Below are 11,899 nucleotides of genomic sequence, written 5' to 3'. Positions count from 1 at the left end.
GAAGCACCCTGTCCCCCACCGTGGAAGCCCGGCGAGACACAACCCACCCCAGAGGCACCCCACTACGGAAGGCTATCGAGGCACCCACACCCCAAAAGGTCTGATGAGCCATCGCCACTCAATGGCTGTTGTTGGTCCAACCCCATTACCCTGAGGTCCAGCGTGAGGCCTCCACCAGAAGGAAGACTATAGCCAGCAGCACCGATTAAGAACTTTCTGATCTCCTTGCTGCTGTAACAACTATACTGCCTGGAGGGGAGGCAACCATTAGGCTTGGCCTTAAGCTGTGGACCCCCAGAAAATTATTTTCTCCTACATGCCATCCATAGGAGTTTTTTGTTTTTCTCTCCTCCGTGATTTATTCTATTATGTATGTATTATTTTATTTTGCTGTACGTTTGTTGTATGTTTACCAGTCTGTTAAGCACTCTGTGGCTACCCTGTGAAGGGCAGTATATGAATAAAAAATGTTTGATTGATTGATATACACACACATACACTCACCTAAAGGATTATTAGGAACACCTGTTCAATTTCTCATTAATGCAATTATCTAACCAACCAATCACATGGCAGTTGCTTCAATGCATTTAGGGGTGTGGTCCTGGTCAAGACAATCTCCTGAACTCCAAACTGAATGTCTGAATGGGAAAGAAAGGTGATTTAAGCAATTTTGAGCGTGGCATGGTTGTTGGTGCCAGACGGGCCGGTCTGAGTATTTCACAATCTGCTCAGTTACTGGGATTTTCACGCACAACCATTTCTAGGGTTTACAAAGAATGGTGTGAAAAGGGAAAAACATCCAGTATGCGGCAGTCCTGTGGGCGAAAATGCCTTGTTGATGCTAGAGGTCAGAGGAGAATGGGCCGACTGATTCAAGCTAATAGAAGAGCAACTTTGACTGAAATAACCACTCGTTACAACCGAGGTATGCAGCAAAGCATTTGTGAAGCCACAACACGTACAACCTTGAGGCGGATGGGCTACAACAGCAGAAGACCCCACCGGGTACCACTCATCTCCACTACAAATAGGAAAAAGAGGCTACAATTTGCACAAGCTCACCAAAATTGGACAGTTGAAGACTGGAAAAATGTTGCCTGGTCTGATGAGTCTCGATTTCTGTTGAGTCAGAATTTGGCGTAAACAGAATGAGAACATGGATCCATCATGCCTTGTTACCACTGTGCAGGCTGGTGGTGGTGGTGTAATGGTGTGGGGGATGTTTTCTTGGCACACTTTAGGCCCCTTAGTGCCAATTGGGCATCGCTTAAATGCCACGGCCTACCTGAGCATTGTTTCTGACCATGTCCATCCCTTTATGACCACCATGTACCCATCCTCTGATGGCTACTTCCAGCAGGATAATGCACCATGTCCCAAAGGTCGAATCATTTCAAATTGGTTTCTTGAACATGACAATGAGTTCACTGTACTAAACTGGCCCCCACAGTCACCAGATCTCAACCCAATAGAGCATCTTTGGGATGTGGTGGAATGGGAGCTTCGTGCCCTGGATGTGCATCCCACAAATCTCCATCAACTGCAAGATGCTATCCTATCAATATGGGCCGACATTTCTAAAGAATGCTTTCAGCACCTTGTTGAATCAATGCCACGTAGAATTAAGGCAGTTCTGAAGGCGAAAGGGGGTCAAACACAGTATTAGTATGGTGTTCCTAATAATCCTTTAGGTGAGTGTACAGACATGCTCAAATTTGTTGGTACCCTTACAGCTCATTGAAATAATGGTTCATTTCTCCTGAAAAGTAATGAAATTAAAAGCTATTGCATCATGTATTCTTGCATGCCTTTGGTATGTCATACAATAAAGCAAAGAAGCTGTGAAAAGAGATGAATTATTGCTCATTCTACAAAGATATTCTAAAACCACCTGGACACATTTGTTGGTACCAGATAAATAATTGGATGATAGTGATATTCCGAACTAATTAGTTTCTTTATTTAGTATCACACATGTCTCCAATCTAGTAATCAGTCATTCAGCCTATTTAAATGGAGGAAAGTAGTCACTGTACCGTTTGGTATCGTTGTGTGCACCACACTGAACATGGACCAGAGAAAGCAAAAAGGAGAGAGTTGTCTGAGGAGATCAGAAAGAAAATAATAGACAAGCATGGTAAAGGTAAAGGCTACAAGACCATCTCCAAGCAGCTTGATGTTCCTGTGATAACAGTTGCAAATATGAAGGTCAAGTTCAAGGTCCATGGAATTGTAGCTGACCTCCCTGGGCACGGCCGCAAGAGGAAAATTGACCCCAGACTGAATAGAAGGATAGTGCGAATGGCAGAAAAAGAACCAAGGACAACTGCCAAAGAGATACAAGCTGAACTCCAAGGTGAAGGTATGTCAGTTTCTGATCGCACCATCCGTCGCTTATTGAGGGAAAGTGGCCTCCATGGAAGAAGACCCAGGTGGACTCCACTTTTGAAAGAAAAACCTAAAAAATCCAGACTGCAATTTTCTAAAATGCATTTTGAAGAGCCACAATCCTTCTGGGAGAATGTCCTTTCGAACATCTATGGAAGAGTTGAAACTTGCAGTTACTCCGGAAGAGTGGGCCAAACTATCTGTTAACAGGTGCAGAAGTCTCATTGAGAGCTACAGAAAACGTTTGATTGCAGTGATTGCCTCTAAAGGTTGTGCAACAAAATATTAGGTCCCATCATTTTTGTTCATGCCATTTTCATTTGTTTTATTATTATTATTATTATTATTATTATTATTATTATTATTATTATTATTATTATTTCTTAGCAGACACCCTTATCCAGGGTGACTTACAACATAAAGTGCAAGACAAAGTGCAAAAATACAGTTAATTACAAGGCATCAAACATTACAAAATCAAATTTACATTAAACAAAGCAAAGTTTTATTATTTACAATATTACATTGAAAAACAAAATCAAAAGCAAAGTCTGATTTCTATTAAATATGGAATAAACAATGGTGGATGCCAAATACTTTTGTCAGATTCAAGTTATTTCAGAGGAAATTGTGGAGGGGTTCTTCGTTTTTTCTGGAGGGGTACCAACAAATTTGAGCACGTCTGTATATACATAAACACATACACAAACAATATAAAAATGAAATCTTTACATTTAGTCGTCAAATTACTGGCAGCAGAGTTTGTAGTTAAATTTCCCCAAAAATAACATGCTTGGCCATTTTAGTTTTGTTGAATAAATATATAAAAAGAAAAGAAGCAGAAGCAGAAGCAGTTTCCTACACTGCACAACTTCTCACTTAAACATAAAATAAAATAAAAATGTTATGAGGCAATAAGTCAGCAGTGTAACACTCAAGCCACTGCTGATGTCCCCACCCACAGCAGCCCTCATCCTACAGATTACAGCCTTGTAAAGTGTAGCTTTATCAGATAGCTAACCCAGCAATTTAGCATACAGGAGTGCACTACCATTTTAGGCTTTGTATCTGCTGATCAAGATTTGATTTGACACTCCAACTAGATCATATCCAAAGCAGTGATGGTATGCCTTCCTTTTACATTGCTGCTTGTGAAATACAGCATAAGGACGGCTTTGCGTTTGTTGTGGGGCAGTGTGTATGTGTGGAAATTGGTTTGAGATGTTCTCTGAATAATTAAATAAAGTAAGTAATTAATATCCGGGTGGAATAAAAGCAAGAAATCCATGAGGCCCTTGAAGAACTGAAATTTCCCAGCCCTCTAGGTAGACCAGAGCAGAGTGCATTCTAGGTAGCGTTCGCGTATTGCACGGCTTGCTGCGTGGCTGCGGTCTGTCTGACGTATCTCATCGAAAAACACCTTTCACAAACCCTGCAGTAATCCAAGTAATTTGATTTCTATGGTTTGGACGCTGTCCACGGCTTCATTGTGTAATGATAAATTGACATTCGACTCCTTTAACAAGGGGCAACAGTAGTTATTGTGGCAATTTACGTTCATATTAACATGTCCCTCTTGATCTCTGCCTCTCTCTTTGATTCACTGCAACACGTACCCTCCCGCAGTCACTTTTCACTGGGCTGCGCTGTGGCGATTCTGTACAGATTTCTGCGGGTTGGGCATGGTGACGCCACGCAGCAGCCCTCGAAGATCGCGCATCTCTGCACATCCGGCTGATTATGTGCTTATTCCTCCTCGTCACCAGAGGCTGCTGTGGAAAACACGGGATCTTTAAAAACATTACAACGTTTTCTAATGTTTATGGCTTTCTGTCATATAGGCTGCTGTCTGACCATAAAGCTTCACAGAGTGATTTCGAGTGATTATGATTTGAAACATGGGGGTACGTGTTTCTCGGGTTTTAAGAAACTTTAATCTGGAAAACCGTGCTCATCGGGAGATTGGAAAAGCTAAACCATCAGCTGCCCCTCGACATCCCTCGATGAAGAACATCGTAGAACAAAGTAAGCAAATTAAGACGAAATTATCTGTAGGCTTTTTGTCATTGAGGGCGTTGTGTAACTTTCATGTAACTCAATAGCTATGACCTTTGTATATGAATTATTTATTATTTTGGCCTTAATATTCTTTATTATGTAGTGTAATTTAGATAAACTTTGGAACTTCAAAGAGTTTCGAACAAGATGTGTTTAAGATCGTGTATCTATCGACACATTAGGAGCTTAATAATAATATTGAGGATATTCGCAAATCGATTTGCATGTAAATAAATAATTAAGTAAATTAAAATCAAAATGGCCACAATGTTAATAATAATAATAATAATATGAACTACTACTATTTTGTAGCCTACAAAATTATGAACAGGTCCAACTGGTGTTCTTTCCTTCAAAATGTTTTTTGAAACATAAAGATGACAACCATACTAGCTTAAGTTTACAACCGTTGTTACAATGTATGGACAAAGACAGTATACACCAGGGTATATGTTATATGAACAGTAGTTGTGTCAGTGAGGGCTTGCATTTGTTAAAGTACATGTTACACAGCTGCATGAAAATATTTAATGTCCAAAGTATGCAAAATGTGTTGACATGTTCCTAATGGTACTGTGTGCATGCCAAGTGTTACTGATCCATGTTTCGATGTTTTCACATTTAAATATATATATATTAATTGGGTAACTAATTGTTCTAACTAAAAGTTCCTTCTACTTTACTCACTTAACTAACTAATGCATAATGACCACCATTTAGAAATGTCACAGGTCAGTGTCCCACACTTCATCATAATAAACTTTTCAGTCTGCATAATTTAGTAAAGAATTAAACTACTAAAAATTACTGGTCACAGAGCACTGTGGATTTCTGAGGGTTTCTTTAGTAAAGATGTAACAATATGTACTCCTTGGCAGATTTATCATTATTATTATTATTATTATTATTATTATTATTTTTTTTTTAAATTACATGAGATATCTTTTATGTTATAGGTGAAGGATGAGACCAAGTTTGAAGAGCTTGGAGTTCATGTGGGGAAAAACATGCTTTAATAACAGCTTGTTATACTTATGTTGATTGTTTCTCCAGATCCAAAAAACACTGAAGCTATCCATAGGAAAAATGAGCCCCTTTTGTCATTACTAAAGACCGTGTATGTGGACTCGAAAGACCCTCCTCAGCAGGTGAGAACTAGTAGTGATTATATCAACATAAGACAATGTCTGTACAGAATGGTGAAAAGATGGGCAATTAGTGTACTTTGCAACAGGCACAGCATGGGTAGAAGCTTCCATTTAATTATTTTATAAGGTTGTACATTTACTCTTTATGCACCCCTCTATAGTATACAATTTATGCCTGTTTGCCTTCATCCAACTGAATTACGATTATTTAATCTAACGTTTATTTTGGTGACACATGCTTGCTTTCTATTTTCATATATATATATTCTGGTCTCAGATACACTTTTTCTTTGGTAAAATAATATACAATGTATAAAATGCTCGCACACACACATAATGCCTTGTCATAGCAATCCTAAATTGGCTCAGGTGTTCATACGTTTTGTGTTATATCCTGACAGTCCCCCAGTCCCTGTTGATGAGAGGCATCCTCATGAAGTTCCATTTTAGTTTAGTCGGACCACAAAACGTTTTGTCACATGGTTACAGAATATCCTGTTATTGCATACTGCAAATGGGATACAAGGTTAGCTTTCTTGAGTAATGACTGCGACTGTGCTATCCTGACCTCAGTGGGGTAATTTGGGGTAAGGGTGGAAAAGGAGAAGGTTTTGGAAGAAATAAAGCAGAGATTGTCCTCTCTTTTAGTAGCAGTAAGAAAAAATACCTATTCTGTATCAATCCAAATGTTTTTACTTTCCCCAGGAAGTGTACATCCTTATTTGTGTATAATTGTTAGTATTATCTTTTCTTTTTTTTCTTTTTTCTTTTTTTATTCCTGTAGAGTGTGAAGCATGAGGTAATGCCAAATGAAGAGGAACGTAGGCCTCTAAAATCCAGTCTACCAGGACCATACAGAATTTGTGATATTAAGGATGTCCCTCAAGGAAAACTGTCCATTGTGGAAGCCCTCACTGTCCTTAATAATTACAAACAGTCCCCTAAAACATGGACACCTGACAAGATAGCCCAAGAGTACTCTTTAGATTTAAAAGACACTGAAGCCCTTCTTGAGTTCTTCATCCCCTTTGAGGTGAAAATTATACCACCAAAGACTGAAGACAAGAAACAAATAAAGGGAACCTAATGTTTGCTCTCTTAATTATTTTCTATCTTTGATGGATTTTATTTGGTGGCCTCTGTGAAGGCAGGTTAGAAGTTATCCCTTTTCTTGTTGCATGATTTTTAGATTAACAGAATCTGACACTTAAACACCCACATGACATAATACAAATATAAACTTGTTGTGTAATGAATCTGATATAGTTCTCATTTGCGAAGCTATGATAAGCCTTGAAAAAGACATTCTAAACATTTTGTACTGTTCATGTTACATATTTATGTGTTGAGTGACAGTCCTTTATGTTTTATATTGATTACTAATGGTGCATTTGTTTTATCATCCATTACAGTACACCCCAGTTTTATTATTTTTCAGAATATGGTAGCTCTTACAAATGCACTTCCTTTTCAGTGTCATAGATATTGTTTGGATATATTACTGTAAGGTGTTTTTGAAGGTGCATTTGATGAATTCAGCACTAATGTAAAATAAACTGTTGACTTCATTTATTAATTGAAATCTGTATGTTTTTGTTTATTATTATTAATAATAATATTATTATTATTATTATTATTATTATTATTATTATTATTATTATTATTATTATTTATTTCTAGGCAGATGCCCTTAGCCAGGGCGACTTACAAAACATAAGTACCGTACAAAGTGCAAAAATACAGTTCAGTACAAGCCATCAAACATTACAAATTCAGCTTTTCATAATACAAAGCAATTCAAAGCATAATGCATTACACAAGTGAATACAATACATTAGGTCTTACATCCTGGGTAGTAAAAGGTCACAGTCAAGGGCTATGTGAAAGGGAGCAAAGGGGAAAACAAAATAATACAAGTACAAGTAATGCAAGAAGTATGTTAAAATGTAAAGTGCAATCCTACAGAATATCATTTCATATTAAAAGAACAACATCAAAAAGAAACACACCACAAATAGTAACACACATTAGGAACTGGTCCAGTTTTTCTTGGAGCAATGTAGAATATGGTTTCTAATCTTGATTGACTTTGTTCACATTGATGCATAGCTACCTAGTCTTTAAATTAATATTATGAATCCATTGCATTTATAGCCCTTTCAATTCCCCAAATGTGTTTATTGTCAGTCTGACACCCTCTAACTTTATCTTTTGTAGGTAGTACACAAAGAAAATGTGGAATAATCAGATTTTTATTACCTGCTTCAGTAAAGTACTAGGCCTACATGTTCTTATAACAGGCTCAAACTAGGTGAGAAAATCAGCTGGCTAGCTGTAAGTCTGTTTATCCCTCATGTTGTTTTGCATGTCCTTATGTGTTGGTAGTAGTGTATAAGCAAAGTATATGTGATTTTTCTGTTGAATATGTTCATAGACTTAACATTTACAGCTGGTTTCACAGACCTTGATAAGTGCTAGTTTTGGACTACTTTACCTAAAATAACATTGGATAGTACAAAACTAGTGCTAATCTGAGTTTTTGAAAACAGTCCTTAAAGTGTTAACCTCAAGTGTAATCCTCGCTAAAAACATGGCAGCTGTCTAAATCCCAACAGAGAGCCATTTCAGGATGTGATGTTTCATCACTTAGCCAGTCATGTGAGAAACTACAAGAGCATCCCATTTGTCTTCCTTGTGGAAATTGGGGTAATTATGTCCAGTTGTGCCTTAGATTTAATGTCTTATAATAATAAATATTGCATGTGAAATTGCTGTTTTTCTCATTAGTTGATTTTACATTTTGGAGATAAACAGCACTGTGTAAAAATAACTAAAATTAAAAATAAGTATTAAACACCTGAGAGAATCTGAGTTTCCAAAAATAATCAATTTAATTTAAAAATGCTTCATTCTATTATAATATTTCTTACATTATTCATATCTCACAATTGTTGTATATATTATTATTCATACTGTTCTCCAAATTATTCAGATTGTTGCTATGTCCCTGGCCATTTTACATAGTGAATTTGTTTTATTTTTTTGTTGATGTACTGTTTAAGTTGTGTAAAAACTGGAGGAAATAGGAGACAGGAGGCCAGCTGTTAAAGGGATATTAAAAGTAGTTAACATTAAGATAATATAATAAAATATTTTTTAGAAGTGTTGGGTGCTTTGTAGCTAAAGAATGCACTTTTAAAAAGCGTGGTCATGGAACAAATGAAAGACTTAATTTTGTTTGTTGTGTGAAGTTAAAGGGACTCCAGACTATGAGGTCTCAAATGGTCTCTTACATAATACACAAAACATTCCATGAAGAATTGCCTTAAAATATTTATTTTGAGAAGAGAGTCTGTAATTATTCAAATACTGTTGAAATAATTCAAATAGTGTTCAACTATTTCCATACACGTGTCCATATAATCATCATCGTCATTAGCAGTAGCTTTTATGAATCTACTGCAGGATGAAGGCCTCCCCATGATATTCCACTTACAATGTACAGTGTCTCTTTAACAGATCACACCAACAAAGCTTCACAAAGCTACAAAGATGTAATATTCCAATCTTTTATGGAGTTCTAGTTTTTTTTTATCTCTTGGGATCCATTCTTTTGCTTCTTTTTTTTTGTGCCCATTGCCAATTTAACATTTTCCCTTTTTGTTCTTATAACAGGCTCAAACTAGGTGAGAAAATCAGCTGGCTAGCTGTAAGTCTGTTTATCCCTCAGTATTAACTCTCCACTGTAATTTTTAATTGTGTGGTATACATTCTGAAAAATCTTTGAAGAACTTATATTGTGCCTATAACAAGTTGTTACAGCAAATTTAGCTGGTGTATAAAAATATTAACTTGGGTCAGATTTGGCTGCTCTTAGTATACAAATGTTTAATATCAAAGAATTAAAGGTAATATTATTTTCAAACACTGTTATAGGTACTTAACAGTCCCTTGAGATAGTTGCAATGATTCTGCTTCAGTTCAGCTATACCAAAGTAAAGGAATGGGGAAATAGGGTATGAGTTCTACCAGTACTGTGAACAGACATTTTGGGGGGCAGAGGCTCAAGCCAAAAAAAGGGCACCCTGTTTTGGTGAAGTGTGGGATGGGGGATGGGGATAAAGGACACTTTTTGAGTCTAAGGGGAGGTCTACTGTGTTAGTAGCTTATTATATATATCTAGTGGCTTCCACATTTATTCCTGTGATTGAACAGAAGAAATGCAACTTTTGATCCTCAAATTATATATTTCAGTACTAACAACACAGAGCAATACCAAATGTTTTAAAGATTTTAAAAAAATACATACGAAAAAACAAACCACAATGATCTAATTCATTCATACCTGTAAGTATTTCAAAATAAAATCCTACAAAAATAACCCTGCATTTTCTGGAATTTAATAGGAAACTTAAGGAAATTTATAAAAGCTTCCAAAGGTCACCTTTTTCCTTTAGTGGAATTCATCACCATGGTCAAAGGGAGAGAGCTGTAAAAGAAATTGCATGCAAAGAAAGGGTCACTGGCCTCCACAAGCCCAGTGATGGCTATTCAAAAAAAGAAGCTAAACCTAACACTATAGGTTCAGCATCCATCATCATCAGTAGTTACTACTGGAACAGTCACATTATGTTTTGTGCGGAAAAGGTGAAGCTCATACTAAGAAGAATCATCCCCTCTGTAAAGTATGGTGGCAATAAAAATGACAGCCACCTAAAACATCTGTATGTTTGATGTATGCTGCTGCTGAATCCGTTGACTTCATGCAGGAACACTCTCAGTACTTCAAAAGATCTGCATTAAAAATGTAAAATGTCGTCGATTTGTTAAGCACTCTTCTATGACGGAAACTTAATTTGAGAACTGCTTTTCCTCTCAAACGAGAGCTGTTGCTTACATCCTGACGCAGTTTTAGCAAAGCTCTCGGCTGCGTACACTACAACCCACATGTGCCCTGTACCTCCTACAACCAAACATTAGGGCGGGAAGAAGACGATTTACCTCTTCGATTGGAGAATACATTCATATTTGCATTCCAATGGACCGATTTGATTGGATTACAGAGTCCATTAAACGAGAGCCTTACGGTGGCTTTGTACTGTGAAACGCTGTGGGGCCGGTGTGTGTGCTGCTGCTTCCAAAAGCGTATCTTAAATTGCAACGGTGTGGATAAACTGGAGTGATTCTAATTACACTGACGATTAATATCTGAAAATACTTGAAAAGAAAAATATCGTATGGTCAGTGGAGTGGATACTGTACTGCTTGTTCTTCATTGAAGTGATTCTATATTCCCAACGAAAAGCAACAATGAAAACCAAATCCTTTTGTGAAAAGGGAAAGGGATGGCGTTATAAGGATAAGCATAACTGATTTAAACATGCACCTAAAGCAATATTGAAAAGTGCAGAGCCCTAGAAGACTTGAACAAAAGACTAAATGGAAAAACTCATGCATGGTTTTGTCTACGTTTATTACGAATGGGTTATGATTATCATGAATTGGTAATGACCTTTCAATTTCACCAGGAAACCAGAAAATCGATACGTCGTCGGTGCTATAATCAGAAAAAAACGCCTACAAGAGAAACGAAATCTACAAAAGACAGATACGAAGGAGGCTGGAATTCTGGTTTGTTTGGCATATCTTATTCTATACCCTTTTTCTGGTAAAATTATTGACTAGTAAACTTTCAGCACAAAAAATACATCAGACACCGTTGTTGTTGTTTTTTAAATTATATATTAACAAAAAAAAAAAAAAAAAAGGGAGTGGGGGGAGCAAACCAGACGATGAATTCGTAGTGGCAGTCTTCGTCCGGAATTCTCTGAAAGCGAGTAACAAGTGACAGGTAAGATATTTTCAAAAGTAACACATTTCCATGTTGTTTCACAAAGTCAAGACCCTCAGTGATTTGTCGTTTTCGTCTTCCAAATGTGAAGTCGGTGTATAACTTATTTAAACGTATCAAGCCTTATTGTTAAAATATGTATATTAGCCTATATTATTAATCTGTAGCTATCGTAGTGTGCATTACTTTCAGTACCTAGGCTATAAACTATTACTTAATTTTATACGGAGTTGCTGATTTGTAGTGCTAGTGACTATGTGCATAATTATTATCAGCTCCCTGGTAGCTCCGCTGTTTGATCTCATGATCTAAATATTTCATTATCAATTTTCGATTTCAATCATATTAATATTAACGCAACCGTTAATATATAAATTGTTTATAATCATTCGCTTAAATTTGCTTACAGAAGCAAGTTAAATACACGGAAATCTTTAATAATACTTTTCCG

General features: G+C 36.8%; 2 protein-coding genes across 3 annotated transcripts in view; both read left to right on the top strand.

Annotated features, from left to right (window-relative positions):
• The first annotated feature begins 4,182 nt into the window (after nt 1-4,182).
• Nucleotides 4,183-7,179, top strand: ndufaf4 (NADH:ubiquinone oxidoreductase complex assembly factor 4). The gene is made up of 3 exons (XM_066699390.1): nt 4,183-4,416; nt 5,503-5,597; nt 6,382-7,179. The coding sequence occupies exons 1-3, from the start codon at nt 4,290-4,292 to the stop codon at nt 6,682-6,684; spliced, it is 525 nt and encodes a 174-aa protein (XP_066555487.1). The 5' UTR covers nt 4,183-4,289; the 3' UTR covers nt 6,685-7,179.
• Nucleotides 7,180-10,700: 3,521 nt separating this feature from the next.
• The window catches only part of gpr63 (G protein-coupled receptor 63), a 47,368-nt gene continuing 46,169 nt past the window's right edge, over nt 10,701-11,899 (top strand). Inside the window, exon 1 of one of the 2 annotated variants that reach the window (XM_066699268.1) lies at nt 10,701-11,228. The gene's annotated coding sequence lies outside the window, so the exon portion shown is untranslated. Of the gene's footprint in view, nt 11,449-11,899 lie in introns of both variants that reach the window. The other variant, XM_066699187.1, reaches the window with a different exon arrangement.

Source organism: Amia ocellicauda, chromosome 1 (assembly GCF_036373705.1).
Source record: "Amia ocellicauda isolate fAmiCal2 chromosome 1, fAmiCal2.hap1, whole genome shotgun sequence".
NCBI lineage: Eukaryota > Metazoa > Chordata > Actinopteri > Amiiformes > Amiidae > Amia > Amia ocellicauda.
The sequence above is the reverse complement of the archived record's forward strand: the minus strand, read 5'-3'. Positions and strand labels throughout refer to the sequence as shown.

Bases quoted from the DNA above. Each gene is read 5' to 3' on its own strand.
- ndufaf4 (XM_066699390.1), top strand. From the start codon at position 4,290: ATGGGGGTACGTGTTTCTCGGGTTTTAAGAAACTTTAATCTGGAAAAC. The intron at 4,417-5,502 runs GTAAGCAAATTA...TTGTTTCTCCAG, and splicing joins GAAGAACATCGTAGAACAAA to ATCCAAAAAACACTGAAGCT. The intron at 5,598-6,381 runs GTGAGAACTAGT...TTATTCCTGTAG, and splicing joins CGAAAGACCCTCCTCAGCAG to AGTGTGAAGCATGAGGTAAT.